General features: G+C 37.0%; 1 protein-coding gene across 3 annotated transcripts in view; it reads right to left on the bottom strand.

Annotated features, from left to right (window-relative positions):
* Positions 1-19,841, bottom strand: part of LOC141439916 (katanin p60 ATPase-containing subunit A-like 2) — a 46,355-nt gene that overhangs the window by 7,328 nt on the left and 19,186 nt on the right. For all 3 annotated transcript variants that reach the window (XM_074104375.1, XM_074104376.1, XM_074104374.1), the window contains 4 exons: positions 3,029-3,095; positions 2,002-2,166; positions 734-916; positions 144-349 (listed from right to left, as the gene is read on the bottom strand). In XM_074104375.1, coding sequence (XP_073960476.1) covers positions 144-349; positions 734-916; positions 2,002-2,166; positions 3,029-3,079 — 605 coding nt within the window. In that variant the 5' untranslated portion in view covers positions 3,080-3,095. The remainder of the gene's footprint in view (positions 1-143; positions 350-733; positions 917-2,001; positions 2,167-3,028; positions 3,096-19,841) is intronic.

Raw genomic sequence — 19,841 nt, 5'->3', positions numbered from 1 at the left:
GATAAGAGTTAATAATAGTTTTTCTCCCTCAAGAACTACAAGACCTGCCCTCGTCTATATAGTTATATGTCATCGTCATCATGCAATTCTGGGTGAATTTTTTTACTACAGAACCTTCGTGGCAGAAATAAACAAAGACTAACCTCACAGGATACACAACGGATTCCATTAGCAGGCTCTTGGCCGCCTCCAGTCCCTTGATATCGTCCCAGCTGACTCCCGAGGGTCTGATGATGTCCTGGTAGAGAGCTTCCACGAACGCCTTCTTCTCAGGAGACGCTTTGCCCAGGAAAGCTGATAGCGGCTTGCGCTCTATAGCTGGGATATATTCAGGGATTGTTTCTGATTCCTGGAGAAAACGATGTTTTTGGAATGCTATTATAATTAGGTATAGGCACAAGTTTCTGAGACCGTAAAAAAACTCGGAGATTGCTCACAGAGATGGAAAAAAACTTAATTTTTTACGTCTCTATGTCAGCAACCATCTAAAGTTCAAACAAAAACGTGCTTTATTTTCTTAGAAGTCGGGTTCAGCTAATACCGTCATAGATACTTGAAAATTTGCACCGAACCCTCGATGCACGAGTCAGACTTTTATTACAAAATGGCGGAGCCTTAGGGGTTGAAAGCGAAACAAACTGAAGTTAAGTTACTTTGGCCATGGTCAATATTTGGATGGGTGACCGTCTATGATAATAAATACTCGCGAGGTCGCTCGCAGAGCCAGTTTCACCTGCTTGACCAACGGTGTGATAGTAAAGGTGTCTGGTAGCTCCAGCTCCAGTGTTTCTTTTGCCGGCGGCGGCTCCGGTTTGGGCCGGGCGTGCCGGGTCGGCGGACGGCGCGGCGCCGGCGCTGCCGGGCGGAGGAACTGTGGCGGCTTGTTGAACCGGGAGAGATAGTAGCTGGTGTAGTCCTGAGATTTGAAAGTTCATTAGATGGAAGTACTGGCGCTGACTACAAACTGCCTACCTTGGAATCGGCACAATACACGCTAATAAGTAAGTAACCTATACTTAGTTTAGCTAGTATAAACCCGGAATTTTATTGTATGTTTTTTTGTGAGTTGTACTGAGCTAGGTTTTTTTTTGGCAATAAAGATTATTTTACTTTTACTTTACTTTAAAATCGAATAAACTGCTGGTTTTATGGGTTTTCCATCGTATTTTCTCGGAAATGTTCGTATTTGTCTTGTTATTTCTAGCCTCAGTACCCATAAAGACTGCGTAGGCGAAGGTGTAGCATCGAGAGATTAATAACCGATATGATACTCGTATATGTAGAGTGGTTAAGATTTAACAAAAACAAACATCACGCCTGTATTCCCAAATGGGGTAGGCAGAGCACACGAAACGTTACCGCTTCGGAGCAACTTTTAGCAATTTTAAGTTTGACAAAAACTGTACAATAGTCACCGGTTGCTAGCCTGTCGCCTACTGTGTACCTTAACCTATATCCTCAGTCGCCTCTTACGACATCCGCGGAAGAAATGGAGAGATGTAATTCTATCCCGACACCACACGGGTATATTTTTTAACTTTTAAATAAATTGTAACCATAGTAATTGTTCGTGATGACTAACTTTTAAACCGCTATAACTCAAAAAGTTGCTTACACGTTCTTTCCGTGGACCCTTTATATAGTATCATCTACGTTCTGATGAAACTAATGTTTGTCCATACTAACGCTTCAATGAGCAGCAGGGAGCACATGTCAATTATTGGCGATGTCGTTCAGTTGGAAGTCGCAGGTCATCGAGCACATGGTGTAAGTAAAACGGGTCACCAACTGCGCTCGAACGACGTGTCAAGCCGCAACACCATTTCCTAACTTATCCTTATCTTTTTAGCGTCTAATCTAAGCAAACTATACCAAACTTTGACCGAATTTCGGCATTATTACGATGTTCCCACGTGATCGGGATAAAATTCCAAAATTTCAACCGCTACGTCTAAACCGTAAGTATAAAGAGCTGCTAATAAATAAAATGTACAGGCTAACCTGCATGATAATATCCAGGTCGATATTATCACAAACTTCGTATTCCCCCGTGAGCGCCGCCTCTTCGGCCAGGGTCTCCGCCGAGTGGAACAGACCCTCGTTCTTCAGGAAACTGTGGACCAGGTACCGGAGGATACGCTTCCTCGCCCGGAAGAGGGAGTCTTTCTGCGTACAAATTGCAAAGGCCGGCAATCAGGTAATATAACTTTTCACCGCCACAAAAACAAACAAAGTGATGTACGGCAGAGAAAACCAGAGACAAATCAACTTGATTTTTAATTCCATTGTAGAAGGATTAATTTCGAGTTGAATGTTGTTCCTGTAAAAACTGTATCATGTTGGAGACCGTGGCGTGTGAGGCGACTGGATGACTGTGGCGGTGCAGAAGTTAAGAATAGAATAGAATAATTTTCCTATAATAATTCTGAAGAAAGTAGAACTGAAAACTGCATACTTAATAAGAAAGTCTATAAATATAAAATCTTTTATGTATTTAATGAATAACCTAACTTAGAAAAAAATTAAATCCCCAAACATTGTCATTTCAATGTTCAATGTCTTAAAAACGATCAAATGGGGTTTTATCAAACATATTAAAAAACCACCGAAAGGAAATTTGCTTTCACTTAAAAAAACGCATCCAAATCTCATATCCAAATTGGTTAATTCGTTTGAAAGCTACGATGCCACAGACAAACACACAGGTAGACAGACAAACAGACACTGGCGTCAAACTTATAACACCCCTCTTTTTCGATTGGGGATTAAAAACAACGTGCATAATCCATACAACTACTTATTAATAATGGGAAAACAACTCTGTATTATCTCACACTTAAATTGCTTAACTGATTTAGATGAAATATTAACTATAACAAATTCGAAGTGGTCAATCGAACAACGCAGTTTAATATCGTATCTAAGCTGGGATGACTCTATGTTTTACCAGGATTTGAATAAAAGGCGAAAATATGTAAATTTCTGATGAAGCTATCTTAGAAAACATTTTGAATGTTTTTTTACTTACGGTCTCCATTTTCCTCATCTGGCTCATCGGCCTGTTTATAACTCCTGACATCTTATTATTTAGACCACTAAAACAATAAACGATAATTATAAACGATTTTATAAGTGTAATAGATTTGACTGACACACGAGTCACAACAAAGAGCGGTTGCTAGGGGTAGTGTGGGTAGTGTATTTAGTTTCCTAGCAACCGCAGGGGTTGTTTTGGGCACGGATAGTGGAACTGGGCATGGGTATTTTTAATGCAACATCGTGAAAACAAAGTACTTATAACTTATGATTTTTGGAAATTCCCACGAAAATTAAGTAAAATTACGGACTCCAACTCAACTGCCCGAGATGACACGTGCGAAACACTAGTGAAAATAAGATTCAGTAAAAAAATATATGCATATAAGCCTTGACGAAAAAATAAATAAATATAAAAGCTGAACGAAAACTTGAAAATAAGTGAACAATAAAAATAAGTGAACTAATAAGTTTTTAAAACAAAAAAAAAAGACTAAAAATCTAAGCCAAATATATCAAATGACGCTCATACTCGTTTGCATCCCTCTCACAATAAAAAAACTGCAATTTGAGAAAATCGGTAACAAAAATTGCCTAATTTGAAATGCAAAAAAACACAGTTTTAATTTATATTTTCTATTATTTCCATATTTAATTGGACACGTAGTTTTGTAACCACTTCACCAATTTCCAATGGTAGGTATTCTCCAGTGAATTAAAAACCCGTCACACGGTTCAAACAGTTTTGGGTTGAGATTACCGGATATTACCACAAATTAGTCCACAGAACCCTAAATCCCTGATTCCTAGTTGACACAAAGTGGTCACCGTAAAGTGCTAACCGGTCATTTGTATTCAGCCGGCACGGAACCTACGTCCTGGGGGCCTACCACGCTCTCTTAATACGATTCAGTTTAGGCTCTAAACTGAACTGCATCGCTATTTCGTACCACGACGTTACTTTTGCGATTCAGTTCAAGCACGGTTCAGCGACAGCGATACAGACATTTTTATTGACTCACTTCAAGCGGTTTTCTTACCATGACGCTTAACTTGAGTGAGAATTGAATCGCATCAGTGTCAAATTTAGCGATTCAGTATAAGTTACTCATTCTGTCAATTATTTTGGACTTCTAAGTATTTTACATGGAATATTTTTTAAACTTCAACAACTTTTTAACTTTTATTCAAGTTTTATAACTTTTCATAGGTACCTACTCCTCACGACATTGTGCTTCTTAACTCCTCGTTGATAAAACTAATTTTTCAGTGAGAAAAGAGACTCGTGGATTAGTGACAGCGTAAACATTATTTGTAATCAGCACAACGGTTGCTAAGAACACGGAATGACATAGTGTTATGGTTTTCCAAAATAAAGAGGTTTTAGTATACAATATTTGGTTTGCATATAGCGGCATCCCTTTCGCGACTTAGCGTTTCAGTTTCGGACCAGAGACAATATCGGTCTTTCATTCACTTTTGTAAACCATTGAGACTCAGCTCTGAGAAATAAACGTCGTGGTACCAATTTCGACGATTCAGTTTAGGTGCCTAATTTGAACTGCTCTGCGTTTGGATCGTTTATGAAAAGATCATGGTAGGCCCCCTGTGTTTTATTGCCGCGCGAACCTTCCGGGACACCGCCGGGCGCCGTATTGTGAAAACCGTTTCATTTTTATGCTGAAGATTTGAGGTCCATAAGGTCAGTGTCTTCATCATCAGAGCCCGGAATTTTCACGGCATTTTTGATCTGTCATAGTGACTTCTCACTTATAGACTCTACCTAAATGATATCGATAATGATATATATCATAAATAAAAAATCGGCCAAGAGCGTGTCAGACACGCCCAAAATAGGGTTCCGTAGCCATAACGAAAAAATTAAGTAATAATTTTCTAAGGATTTCGTATTTTACACGGTATCTTCCAAGTTTAGGTATATTTTATACCTTAGGCTGTTGTTTACTCATAAACTACTAATAATTCTCAAGCAAACTTAGCCGTTACAGTTTTTCCTTGAAAGTTTGATATACTAACATCTTGATTTTGTTTACCCACCGGTTTAGATTTTAGAGGGGGGGGACGCTCGATTTTAATGAAAATTTTCACTTTAAATTTGAATATTTCGCAAAAAAATGAATGCATCGAAAAATCGTTTTAAAAGACCTATCCAACGATACCCCACACTATAGGGTTGGATGAGCAAAAAAAATCACCCTCACTTTAGGTATATGGGAGGTACCCTAAAAATTTTTTTTTAGTTTTTTATTGTACCATTTTGTCGGCATAGTTTACATATATATCCGTGCAAAATTAGAGCTTTCTAGCATCGATAGTCCCTGAGCAAAGCCGCGGACGGACGGACAGACAGACAGACAGACATGGCGAAACTATAAGGGTTCCGTTTTTGCCATTTTGGCTCCGGAACCCTAAAAACGTCGACCCCAACCACATGGCAGAGAGCCATATTCTCAAAGCAATAATAAAATAAAACCAGGACCGACCGAGGCCAAAGTCACTCTTTAGGGCCAAAGTAACTGGAGCCTACGGTAACTTAGTTTTATTGTTAGTTTTTAACTACCGACGCAAAAAGAGGGGTGTTATAAGTTTGAACGCTATGTGTCTGTGTGTCTGTCTGTAGCACCGTAGCTCTTAAACGGATGGACCGATTTGGATACGGGTTTTTCATTTGAAAGCAGGCTTTTTAGCGATGGTTCTTAGACATGTTTTATCAAAATCGGTTCAGCCGTTTTTGAGATATTGAACTTTGAGTGTTTTAGTCTTATTTCTGTAAGGTTGTGGTACTGACGGAATCAAAATAAATCTTTATTCTTTCTATGTACCTACCTGCCTAAACCTTTTCGGATTTGGTCGATAGTAAAGTCGTATATCAATGAGGGTCCATTTAAATAGTGACCAGCTCAAAAATTCTCATGTAGGTATGGGTAATACATAAGCATACCTAATATGCTCAAAAAACAAATAAATAAATAAATGAACATAACCTTCATTCGGGCGGTTGGGTAAAAAAGCTTGTATATGAAATAGTAGATTGTACAACAAGAGCATAAAACGAGTCATTTTACCCAAGACGTTCATATAGCCACCCGAGCCGGTACGGCGAGGGTGGATAGACATATCGAGGGGAAAATGGATTTAATGCACGAGTTTTACACTCTGCTTTTCACTTCGATGGCGAGGGAATGAAATAGGAACAGTGAAAACAATTGTTCACTCCCTACGTAAATTTCATTTTTCATGCATTACTATATAATTATATTCTTTTTAGTTTTTGTGATTTATCTTGATTGATTTGATTTATTTTTAGTTTTATATAAATAAAAAATGTATAAAAAAATATAATTAAACTTCTTTGTTTGTGGCTGCTGACACCTAATTACCTTGGTCTTAGACAAGATTTTATTTTATGCACTAGTGCATAAAAAGTCATTTTATGTCGCCTAGATCCAGCATAAACACCAGCTTTACGAGCATGAGAAGTGAAAAAAACATTTTTATTTTACAAAAACTTTTCAATTAAATTTAATTAAGAGGAGCATCCTGTTTAATTCCGTGTACACTTGGTGGAAACACTTAGATTGTGAATAAGCTTGCCTGAAATAATTTGGCTCGGATGTCAAATGATGACGGCTATGGCAGGCCTTTTTAATTACGGCACAGAGCCGCGCCAAGAGGCTTTAGGGCTGACGTCCATTGCCAGCCGGTGACTTGGCAGGAAAATTTATCCTAGGGTGGTACATTTGTATCTGCTGAGCTGGCAACGTTGCATTTTTGTTAGTTTTTCTAAATTATTCCATAAAAAAATAATGAAAATTAAAAATGTGGCCTGATAGAACTTCTTAATGTATAAGTTAATGTGTCTACTTCAGGGTTACTCAAAGTGGGGTACGCGAACCCCTAGGGGTTCGCTATTCGACAGTAGGGGGTTCGCGACAAGGTTTACGTGACTCCAAAAACCACCAGGCTGCAAGACTAGCAAGATGATTAAGATTGGTTTTTGGAGTCTTTTAGTATTTTGGCAAGATGATTCTTACCTATATTTGTTACCTTTTATCGAAATAAATAATATAGGTACATTATATTATGATGATGATTGAAATTTAAAATAACCTTAGTTTCTCCAACAGTCAATTTTATTACTTTCTTGGGGGGGGGGGGGGTTCGCTGTCATCTAAAAACTTTAACAGGGGTACGTGGAGCCATAAGTTTGAGAAACCCTGGTCTACTTCAATAATTATGCGTGATAGACTTTTATTTTCTTTAATTGTTAGTTAGTTTAGCAGGTATAAACGCTCTTAAGAGCTTCAGATCCGTTAGGGCCAGTACAGACGGTCGGCATTCCACCTGCTACAACCGCAGCTGCCAACTGCCCATACATTTTTCATCGCAGTACCATTGCACTCAGCACGACTACACGCTGACTGTTATTTTTCAAATCAACCCGGTTCAATGAGGGCTATCGTTTTTTGTCTCACTAGATGGCGCACTGTTGCGTGAGGTTTTTAAGTATGGCTTTCAAAGTCTGTTATTACGGGCGTGAAAACAAATTTTAGATTAAAATCATATTTAATACACCTTTAAACCGTAGCATAAAAATATCGAGCATGTCACAGTGTTGCATAGTCCCCGTTTTGTTCGGAAAAAAGGGAGGACAAAGGTTTCCGAAAGCCGAAACTGTCTCAAAACACAGACATTCATTGCTCCGGAACGCATATTTGCCATAATTAATTTCACATGTTACAAAATATTCACAAAATTATTCTAATTATAAATAAACCCGCGTAGCTCACCCAAAAACTATGAGATTTGACATTTCGGAGACCTCACGCTACACTAGCGCCTCTAGTGGCGAATTCATTCGCGATAGCCCTCATTCTCGAGCTGAGCAAAAGTTTTTTTTTTAATCTATGAATGCAGTTTTCATTGTCATTAAAATTGATGACTTGGTTCAACAGCCTATCGTATCTTATAGATTCGGACTTTCCCATACTGACCGATCTGAATGTTACACCCCGTATAGTCCTACTGTAACTTGATGAATGTTTCATTACCATGACTTAATTCCTACCCGAATAATTTGCAGAAATACATACTCAAGGGATTTTATTTAAATTCTAGAATTTATATTCAGCTACCAGACCTTAAAGCTTGTTTAACATCCTTTTTTAGGGTTCCGTAGTCAACCAGGAACCCTTATAGTTTCGCCATGTCCGTTCGTCTGTCTGTCTGTCTGTCTGTGTGTCCGCAGCTAAACTCAGAGACCGTTAGTACTAGAAATCTGTAATTGCATGAATATACTCGTACATATTACCAGTCACGCCGACAGTGGTAAAATAAAAAAATAAAAAATCAGGGTACCTCCCATCCCATAGACGTAGAGTGGGGGTGTTTTTTTTCTCAGCTAACCTTATAGTGTGGGATATCGTTGGATAGGTCTTTTAAAACCATTGGGGGGTTACTAAGACGATTTTTCGATTCAGTGATCTGTTTGCGAAATATTCAACTTTAAAGTGCAATTTTCATTAAAATCGGGGGTGCCCCCCCCCCCCCCTCTAAAATCTACTGTTGGGTTTAATAATTTGAAAAAAATCAAGATGGTAGTTAGTACATTAAATTTACAAGGAAAAATATAACGGTTAAAATTTCTTGAGAATTATTAGTAGTGTGAGAGTAAATAGCAACCTAAGGTGTAAAATATACCTAAACTTGGAAGATTCCGTACATAATACGAAATCCTTAGAAAAATATTACTTGATTTTTCGTAATGGCTACGGAACCTTAACTAGGGGAATGTCCGACACGCTCTTGACCGTTTTTTTTTAAGAGCTGGGCTACTGCTATACTTAAACAAATATAAACGTGGTTACGTATAGCAGCAGCCTAGCTCTTTGTGGGATGACAACCCTCCTCCCCAGTGTAATGAAAGCCCTGAAATACGACAAAGCCTGCGAACTACGTAATTCCGTCGAACGCAAGGCAAGAAGGTGAGGCGTAATGTTACGTTAATTGCGAGCGTAATTGTGCCCTTAACGATTTGATTTGTGGCGTAAATCCTGCTCCGGTGACTTCTTATTGCGTGAGGCTTTTGTGTGTTGCTTGAATTTACAATAAGTAATGCGAAGTGTGAGAAGTGCTAAGTTACGATACTGATGATTTTTTATTTTATTCGACTGGATGGCAAATGAGCAAGTGGGTCTCCTGATGGTAAGAAGATCACCACCTCCCATAGAGAGCTGCAACACCAGGGTGATAGCCAACCTAGAGGCCTAAGATGGAATACCTCAAGTGCCAGTAATTTCACCGGCTGTCTCACTCTCCACGCCGAAACACAACATAGCAAGAACTGCTGCTTCACGGCAGGATTAGCGAGCAAGATGGTGGTAGCAATCCGGGTGGACCTTGCACAGGGTCCTACCACCTGCACCGGGAGGTGACCGGGACCACGCCTATCCAGTGCGTCAGGCCTCATGGGGTGGGGAACAGTCATCATCAGCCGGAAGACGTCCACTGCTGAACAAAGACCTCCCCCTAAACTAGAACTCCATTAATAGATGATTCAGTTTGTGCAACTGTACCTACCGTGCTTGAATACAAAACCTAAAAAGTAACTCATACAAGGCCAAAGTTGTTGTAGCACTTGCTTTTGGTATGTTAGTACATATAGCTGGACTTTTGGAATAACACGTAAGCTACTTTTTATCCCGATATGCCCTCAGAACCCATGTAATCTTACATGGTTTTTATGAACGCATGGTATATTTTTAATTTACGTACCATATAGTAACTCAAAGTAAAAAGTCCCCCTTTCATTTTTCTCTGTATTTTTCACACCCCTAATGTTTACGAGTGCGCCAGTTTTATTTATTTAATACAATAATAGGCTTGCTGTTAATTTATCTAGCTTATAAGCAGAGATATTTTCGTAAAAGAAACCTGTTTCATGAATATTGCGACGTCGCGTAAATACCTCTGGGTGCGCTCAAGAAAGGTCAGTCGTAGAGGGTCTACGTGCTACGGGCTACGGTGCTACGAGAGAATTGCTACGACGTACTATATTGATATCCTGATAAAGTTTAAAAATAAGTAAATATACCTATGTCTTCTCGCCTTACCATGATTGTATAGCCATTTATTTATTTTCTTTAGTGGCCCACGAAGCTGTTAGAAGTTTGGCGAGAGTACCTACCTCCGTTGTATTAATAATAATAATAAATATCATTGGACACTTGACAGTTGACACCAATTGACCTAGTCCCAAACTAAGCCAAGCTTGTACTATGGATACTAGGCAACGAATAAACATACTTATATAGATAAATACATACTTAAATACATATTACACATCCAAGACCCGAGAACAAACATTCGTAATTGTTCATACAAATGTCTGCCCAGGGCCAGGAATCGAACCCGGAACCTCAAGCTCCGCAGTCAGATTACGGTTCTCAAACCACAATACAGTAATACAATACAATTACTCTTTATTGTACACCAGAAAAAGTAAGCGATACAGAAAACAGGTACACAGAGAGAAAATTACAAGGTAAGCAAAAGGCGGCCTTATCGCTTAAGAGCGATCACCACTTGGCCATCCGGTCGTCAATTTCGTAATTCGTCGGTAATTTTTATTGTTATAGTTTATATTTAGTTAAGATATCCTAGGTTAGTTCTTTTATGTTTTTATATGTACGTAAACTCTTTATTGTACTTATTAAGTTGTATGATAGATATTATAGTTTTTGCATTAAAATTTTCAGCTCAGAAAAAAGTATGATTTGAAAACATAAATAAATAAAAAAACAAAATGACAAGGTTCTGTTGTGGCTTAAAAATCAGATTGGTTGACGGTATAACTGTGTAGAACCTGTTTGCGTGCCGGGCCGCCAGGCGAGCGTGTTGTCGTGTTTTAATTACCCTGATTACCACAAATACTGTGACTAAAAACTTATTAATAAGAAGGTGACCTTTGTATTCTTCCGTCTAACTGTAAAAGCTTGGACCTTTGTCGCTTTAGTTTGTTAGTAACTCTCTAACACCCTTTGTTTAATTCCTGTTTAAAGGGATCTGTGCCTGAAAGGTCTGTCCGTCAGTCCATCTGTCTGTCACAGCTGTATCTCGAGAAACGTAGCAAAAAAATCAATAGACACTTAACGCCTATTAACTAAGTCCCAAAGTAGGTACAGTCAAGGGCAAAGATATCGGCACGGCCAAAGTTACAAAAATATGTATACTCGACTTTATGCACTTAACACTAAGGCCGTGTATACATATTTTTGCAACTTTGGCCGTGTCGATATCTTTGCCTTTGACTCTACATAATTAAGTAAAGTTAAATAGTTTGCTAATTTTGTTCAGGCTCGAAACAAAAGATCGGTTTTCTTTTTCGTTCTCATTTTAGACGACCAGATGGCCAAGTGGTTGGAGAACCTGACTACGAAGCTTGAGGTCCCGGGTTCGATTCCCGGCTGAGCCACAGGCTGGGGCAGTATATTTGTACGAATGTTTGTTCTCGGGTCTTGGATGTTTAATATCTATTTAAGTATGTATTTATCTATATAAGTATGTTCATCTGTTGCCTAGTATCCATAGTACAGGCTTTGCTTAGTTTGGGACTGGGTAAATTGGTGTAAAGTGTCCCATGATTTATTATTATTACAAAAAAACCGGTGCAATATTTTCGAATTCCACCCAGTCGCAGAAAAGGCTGTAGTATTTTCATAAATAATTCTAGTACTCATCCCGACGTGTAGACAACGTAACGTTATTTCTGCCCTAGGCCATGAAGGGCTAATATTAGTAAATCATATTTAGGTCCGACCCTTGTTATAGCCTGGCGGGCCAAGCGTGAGCGTATTCTGGTCCGCGCCTGCTTATAGAACTTTTTAATACTAAAAGCTTTTTGGTCTCACATTGTGTCATTGATTGACAGAACTTTATTTTTACCATAACACAAATTTAAAAAGATACAAACTAGAAACACAATATCGAACTATAGGTACCTAATAAATAAAGTTAAGATTGACATAACGGGGTTAGATAAATTCATTATTATTTTATACTAGCTGTTGCCCTTGGCTTCGCCCCCGTTGTTTTTTTCTATATTTGCTTCCATAAAAACCTTCTCCTGACAGTAATGAACACAACAAAAAAAGAATTAGCGAAATCGGACCAGTCGTTCCCGAGTTTTGCGCTTAGCAACACATTTTACGATTAATTTTTATTTATACAGATTATGTCTTAAAATTCTTCCGTATACAAGGTGTTAATTAAATGAATGAAAACCTCAGACACCCCAATAATATTTTTTTCATTTTAAAACAGTTGATTGCATTAATTTCCAAATACCTTCATTATTTCCAAAGATATTTGTGTGTTTTGCTAAATCAGTTAAAAAAGAGAATCTACTTGTTGTTGTTTCTTTAAAAAAATATGGCTCTGTCCATCGGAGGACAATTTTGCCAGTGTCTAGTAGTTTTTGCCGTTGTACGGTAAAAAAATCTAGAAAACGAAATATGAGAGGTAATGGTGGATGAACGATGACAGCGCGACTCCGAGAATCTACTTGTTGTTGTTGTTGTTGTTGTTGTTTCTTTAAAAAAATATGGCTCTGTCCATCGGAGGACAATTTTGCCAGTGTCTAGTAGTTTTTGCCGTTGTACGGTAAAAAAAATCTAGAAAACGAAATATGAGAGGTAATGGTGAATGAAAGATGACAGCGCGACTCCGTGAAATTTTATTATGAAAAATCGAGAATCTACTTGATTTTTAACTTTGCACAAATAATTTGTATTGTGTCAATTGCACTTCGACTTTTTTAGATAAAAATCAAACTGACAGCAAAACGGCCAGTATTAAATTATCTAAATAGTAGGTACCTATGCAACCTCACTCACTAAAGCATTTAGTTGGCGCATGTTGCCTTCGTAATTTTTTGACTGGGCACAATAAAAATGCGATTTAAAAATACAAACACAGCCTGATTTAAAACATAGTGTAGATAAGAAATCGAGCCAGTCTTGCAATTTTTACGTTGATTTTTATGGTTTTTAGGTCTTAAGTGTTATCATGGAAACGTAAAAAATTGCAAGGGTGGCTCGATTTCTTTGCTCCCAAGTGTACTTTCTAGTATATCAGCAAAAATTAATCACCGGTTGGTTTCATCAATGAACTGTGACGTCTGTTATTCTCATATCACATGTGTGACCAAAAACCATTTAGAATATCCGACACAAAGCCGTTGATTTTAATCCGGGTTCGTACCTCAGCGACTTTATACAACTCCAATTTTTTTTTCGACGATGGAAGCTTTCTACAATTCCACTGAACGTAGATTTAATAAAGACTAGCTGTTTTATAATATTAGAGGGATGTTTAAACTTAGGTTCTTAACTAAAGTACCCCATACGTCCCTGTATTCTGTTATCTAGGCAGGTTTTTTTGACATTCATAAGTGCTCGTAGAAGCCGAAATTGAAAAGATATTTTGACTTTGACTTTGAAACGTCTTGATTTTGCCTCGAGACTCTCGAAAGCGCGAGAGTGTAAATGGGCTATGGAGTACAGTCCCAACGACTGCACCGGCCGAGTTCTGGGCAGAACGCAGCACTGCCGCAGTGGGGGGCGTGGGGGGAGGGGGAGTGCGACCAGTCTGCGGCCGGCCGCCTCACTGGCAGGATGTCGCCGGTCGCGATAGCGCTTGCGCTCTTCACCGCGTACGTCGGTGAGTTATTTCGAAAATAATATCACATTTTTGTTATTAACTAGTGTATTTTCTAAGAGGATGTGAGGCGATTTTTTTTAAATTACGAGTTTTTTTTTGATTACACTCAAAAATACCGTTCGGAAATATTTTTTTCTGTGTGTTACTACGAAACTAGGAATGTAATAAAATTTTCGAGAAGTAATTAACAATAATTACTTAGATAGAGCTGTAATTTCGCATTTAGTTATGCATCAAATTCAACACATTCCTTCTTTATAACTTCAGGGTGGTATTTTCTAAGATGTGTTGTAAAAAATAGGGCCGGTGTTTTGTGTGATTGTTGTGAGTTTTAAAACTGAAAAATGTATGCTACGAATGGGGAAAAATCCTCCTATATATGTATTTTTTATTTATTTTACAAGCGATTTCGGAAATCAATAATGCCAAAATGCGAAAAACTGCAAGATTTTTTTGTCAAAATCATAAGATTAAGATCTGCAAAAAAAAGCTCATTAAAATAGATATAAAGGACAAATACAACAGTTAAATAAATAAATGAATGGCATGGAAAATTTGACATCAATTGACCTAAGTCCTAAAGTACCTAACCTACGCAAAGCTGTTTTTTTATCGGCAACGGGTAAACATACTTAAATAGATATATAAATTGTATACCTACATAATAGTTATTTATGTGGCTGGTGCATAATGAGAGGCATTAAAGTACGAGTGTGGTAATAAGATCACACGAGTGTTTTAATGCCTAGTTATGTATAGCCGCATACATAACTTTATCTACATGCATATCATAAGTTTTCTATAATATGTTCAGATATGGCCTGTATTTTGACTTTGACTTTGACTTTGAATAATAATTATTATCTACATGCATGTCATAAGTTTTCTACAATATGTACAGATATGCATTGTTAAAAAAAGTATTACCGATACTTTAATGTAAACATTAAGATGCACTGTACTTTAATGTGAACATTAAGATGCACCCGCAGATACCAGGTTTCTTAATAAAGGCCATTTGATAGTCGTTTCTGAACATATAATAGGGAAGTTATGATATGCATGTAGATAAATAATATTAAACGCCCAAGACTAAAGTAAAGCCGTTCATATTTTTAAAACCACAATTATCTGACACAAATAAGCGTGCATAAATATCTGATACGACTCTATTTCAAGGGCCGGTAGGACGATGTGTCAGACATTTGCACGCTGTGGCAGAAATTAATGCAAGTGACTGTACTAACGTAAACGTCTTAGATATGTACCTATCTATACGCCGTATATACTCATAGGTACCAATAGTAATTTATTCGTATTTTTTTTTACTACAAGTCATTTTCTTAAATAATTTTATAATTATTATCGCCATCATACAAAATAATCCATACTTTAGTGTGACTTTTTTGATAAAACAAATGACATGTGTATCTAAGTGTGTGTCTGGCTGTTGCACCGTAGCTCTTAAACGGGTGAACCGATTTTAATGCGGTTTTTTTTTATTTCAAAATTCAAAATTATTTACTTTTGACTTTTGTTTTAAAACTAGTGATGAAAGCTTCTATTAAGTGAATCACTTGTATTAGGAGGCATTCGCTCTTTCATACAAGTTGTTCCAAAGTCAAAAATAATAGCTAATAACTAATAATAGTTCCTGAAGTATATAGTGTAGTGTAGTTATGCGACTGTTACAAAGCATTTTAATAAAATAACCTACACAGTTTACATATTAAGTAAAAAAAAAATGTTTTACCCTACTACTTAATGCGACATATCTTTATAAATGTAAGCTTAAGAAAATCAAGAAACTAGATGACCAAAAGTACAAACTCTATTTCAAGCCATTAGTTGTTCTATATAATCGTAACTTTTACATTTTAGCCTAGTTGTAATTAGATTTTTACATTCGCTGTAAGTTAAGTTGTACATTTTCGCTATACAATTTATTTTATTTGAAAGCAGGTTAACTAGTAATGGTTCTTAGATAAGTTCTATCAAAATCGGTTCAGCCGTTTGTGGGATATTGAACTTTGAAGTGACAATGTCGGGGGTTTTGGTTCCTTTTGGTCACCTTCAACGTGCGCGTACTTACACTGCATTTGGTCGCGTTTATGTCAAAAGCTTAATGAAACTTGACCCGTTTCCTTGCGTTATCAGACACCTTTTCTACGTCATATTGTTAGCCCGACCTATTTGGCTGTTTGCCAAAAGAGACGCGTTCTCAATACCCGGGGTAAGTAATTGCCTTACGAATAGGGTTACCATGTTGAAAGCTGATACTAATGCCGGGTAAGAATTACGTCGCTTGGAAGGAACGTGATCTAAATACTGAAGGTATGAAAAATTACTAAAAAAGTTACATTATTTTAAAAATAGACAATTATGCATTTAAAAGTTTTTCATTTTGAGGAAGGAAATACCAAAAAATAATAAATCATACGTTAATTTGTTTTATTTCTATCATACAGATTAAATGTGATTTTCAATATAATAACGATAGTGGTAAATTTACAGTCCATTCATAATTTGTTATCTTAGAGATGTCAAAATATGACAAATATTTAAGGGCAGCGATAACACTATTTTACTATTAAACTAGTTTATTAATTATTTGATTTTAAAAAGATTGTGATTTTAATTCATGTTTTCACTTATTTTATATTATAATTATTTCATTGTTAAACAATAGGGATCAATACCTAAATTATCTAAATTTAAGTTATTTGAAAATCTTACGAAACAACTAGCTCCGATGCGAGTAAAGTCCAACCTTGCATTTAAAGCGCCATGGTCAAAGACACCCTGTATAACATTAAAGTATAGACGTGATGTCAAATGTTGTGGTTCTTTGGGTTCCGAACGTCCTCCTCCCATCATCTTTTATAGAAACGGACTCACGGAATCCGGGCAGACAAAAATATATATATTTTAGTCATAAAGTTGGCCCGAATTTATCCAGATAAATGGTTTCCCTACCTAAGAGGAATTGTTAACAATCTCGCTTTTCATTCCGGGCATCTGAATACGAACTCTCTTGGCGAAGAATAGAGCATGATTTAGTTTGGCAATGCCGTATGTTTTGATAAAAAATGTTGTTTTAAATTACAGTTGGTTTGATACATGGCTTTTTTTATTTTGGACATTTTTTAAGTCCCTTATTTATCGAATCACGAAAACTGAGTGTTTAACAGTTTTGTTCATCTGTTATAGGTATAAAAAAAGTCCTGGCTCTGCCTGGCTATTTAATAACTAACTGATTCACAAACTGACTGAAACTAGTTGACTAACTGACTGAATTACTAACTAACTTACTGTCTGACTATTTGACTGACTAACTGAATGACTAACTAACTGACTGTCTGACTAGTTAACTGAATGACTAACTCGGCCATTCTCATTTTATTGTGCACCTGTCCACAATAAAATTAATTTTATCCCGCACTAGTGACACGGTAATTAGACTTGAGTGTGCATATAAATGTATTTAAATGCCAGCCATCCTTTTTCTAGATGTGTACTCAGTCTCAGTGCCGTGTCGATTTTGCATGATAAAAAGCGGTACGGTAATTAGACAGGTGCACGATGAAATGAGAATGACCAACCTAACTGATTGTCTAATTGACTAACTGACGAACTGAGTGAAACAAGTTGACTGACTAACTAAATTACTAGTTGACTAACTAAATTACTAGTTGACTAACTGTCTGACTAAGTGACTCATCAATGCCAGACCAAATCCTTGGAGCTAAAATGACACAAACTTTCCTTATTTTGTTTTAAACACGACACGTGTTCATCGGTTATCTAAGCTTTTGTGGTAACCATTAGTGTTCAAGTTCAGTACTGCGGTTAGTCGTAGCCTCTTAATGAACCGCGCTACGGTAAGCGTAGCAGCCGTAGCAGGTCGTAGCGGTTTCTCGTAGACCCTCTACGCTAACGACGCGGGCTTACTTAAAGCAACTTAACCTTCTTTTGCAAAGGCCGACTGTTTCCTGTGCTTTGTATTAAAAAGATTTTGTTCTTGTGAAAATAAAGGTTTGAACTACGACATCGGTTGCACGCTATTCTGGAGTCAATGACCGCATAAAGCAGGGCGGCTTGTCATTGTAGGTATTGTTAGTTTTTATCGTAATTGTCTATTGTAATCTGTTTTTCATGTCTATTTCATCTGTACTAACCTTCATTTATTCATTTATTTATTGCAGTATGGGTCTTTCTAGCTGTTGCATACATATTAATACAGTTCCAACATAACCCTGTTAGGGCACATCAACATTAGGTAAAACAGGAAAGTACTTAATCTAAATGAATACATGCAACACGCTCGTACATACAAGTAGAAAAATCAGGCCACAACAAACACATATTACTATATACACAATCGTCGTAACAATTTTCCCAATAGGTTAAATTTTAACATAGCAATTATTATTTTTTTACATAAGATGTCAATGGAAATATCAAATTATAGCAATTATTATTCAATTAGTTTTAATTGGATTTTCTAAATTTTACATTTTACATTTGGATGTCAGCAAGCTAAATTAAGGGTCTCATCCTACGTCTCATCTGTCATAAATTCATTATAATGGTAATAGCATTTATTAATAAGTATTATTTTTAATTGATTGCAGAAAACATTGATTCTATTCCTCTACTTTATGTAATGTAATACTAACCTTTTTTATGGACTATGTCCGAAATAACATATTTGGAGTTGAATGAACTGACTATCCATTATTCTGGCTTACCTGCTGTCATTCAAAATTACAATTATTAATTTTACTATTCCGGACCATCAGTTTATCAGTGTGTGAAAATCTAAGTGAAGATTAAATTATTATCATGAAATTTTTGTCTAAAAGTCATGTCATGATAGTTTTGTCATGCACGTATCGATAAGTATTGTCATTCACTTTTTAATTTCATTTATGGCAGCTCTAGTAAAGATTGGACATTTTACTACTTTGACATTTCGCGATTTGGACCGTCCGAGACATAGACATTAGTAAAGATTGGACATTTTACTACTTTGACATTTCGCGATTTGGACCGTCCGAGACATAGACATTAGTAAAGATTGACATTTTACTACTTTGACATTTCGCGATTGGGACCGTCCGAGACATAGACATTAGTAAAGATTGACATTTTAATACTTTGACATTTCGCGATTCGGACCGTCCGAGACATAGACATTAGTAAAGATTGACATTTTACTACTTTGACATTTCGCGATTTGGACCGTCCGAGACATAGGCATTAGTAAAGATTGACATTTTACTACTTTGATATTTCGCGATTTGGACCGTCCGAGACATAGACATTAGTAAAGATTAACATTTTACTACTTTGACATTTCGCGATTTGGACCGTCCGAGACATAGACATTAGTAAAGATTGACATTTTACTACTTTGACATTTCGCGATTTGGACCGTCCGAGACATAGACATTAGTAAAGATTGGACATTTTACTACTTTGACATTTCGCGATTTGGACCGTCCGAGACATAGACATTAGTAAAGATTGGACATTTTACTACTTTGACATTTCGCGATTTGGACCGTCCGAGACATAGCCATTAGTAAAGATTGGACATTTTACTACTTTGACATTTCGCGATTTGGACCGTCCGAGATATAGACATTAGTAAAGATTGACATTTTACTACTTTGACATTTCGCGATTGGGACCACCCGAGACTTGGACGTGGCACGACTTAGACGCTGTAAGACATGGACCTCTTACGATGTGGACGCAATTTCGACACTGGACATTTTACGACTTTGACGTAAGATGCCGGAGGGCTCTTGTGAACCTACCAAAAGTCTAATCCTAATTCTAAGTATAAGGGTTCACGAATAGTCAATGGTTTAAGTGTTCTTTAATCATAATGATTTACCTGACGACCGATAGTTTGTGTTACTTCAAACAACTCCCCGGGGATACCAATCGATAGCCATAATAAAGCTATTAAGTACTTATAACTAAATTACATACGAAGTGAACCGTAATAAAGGACTGAAGTATCGAGGACAACATAATGTAAGGGTCTCAGCACA

This window comes from Choristoneura fumiferana, chromosome 21 (assembly GCF_025370935.1).
Source record: "Choristoneura fumiferana chromosome 21, NRCan_CFum_1, whole genome shotgun sequence".
Taxonomy (NCBI): Eukaryota; Metazoa; Arthropoda; class Insecta; order Lepidoptera; family Tortricidae; genus Choristoneura; species Choristoneura fumiferana.
This window is presented reverse-complemented; position numbering and strand designations above follow the sequence as displayed.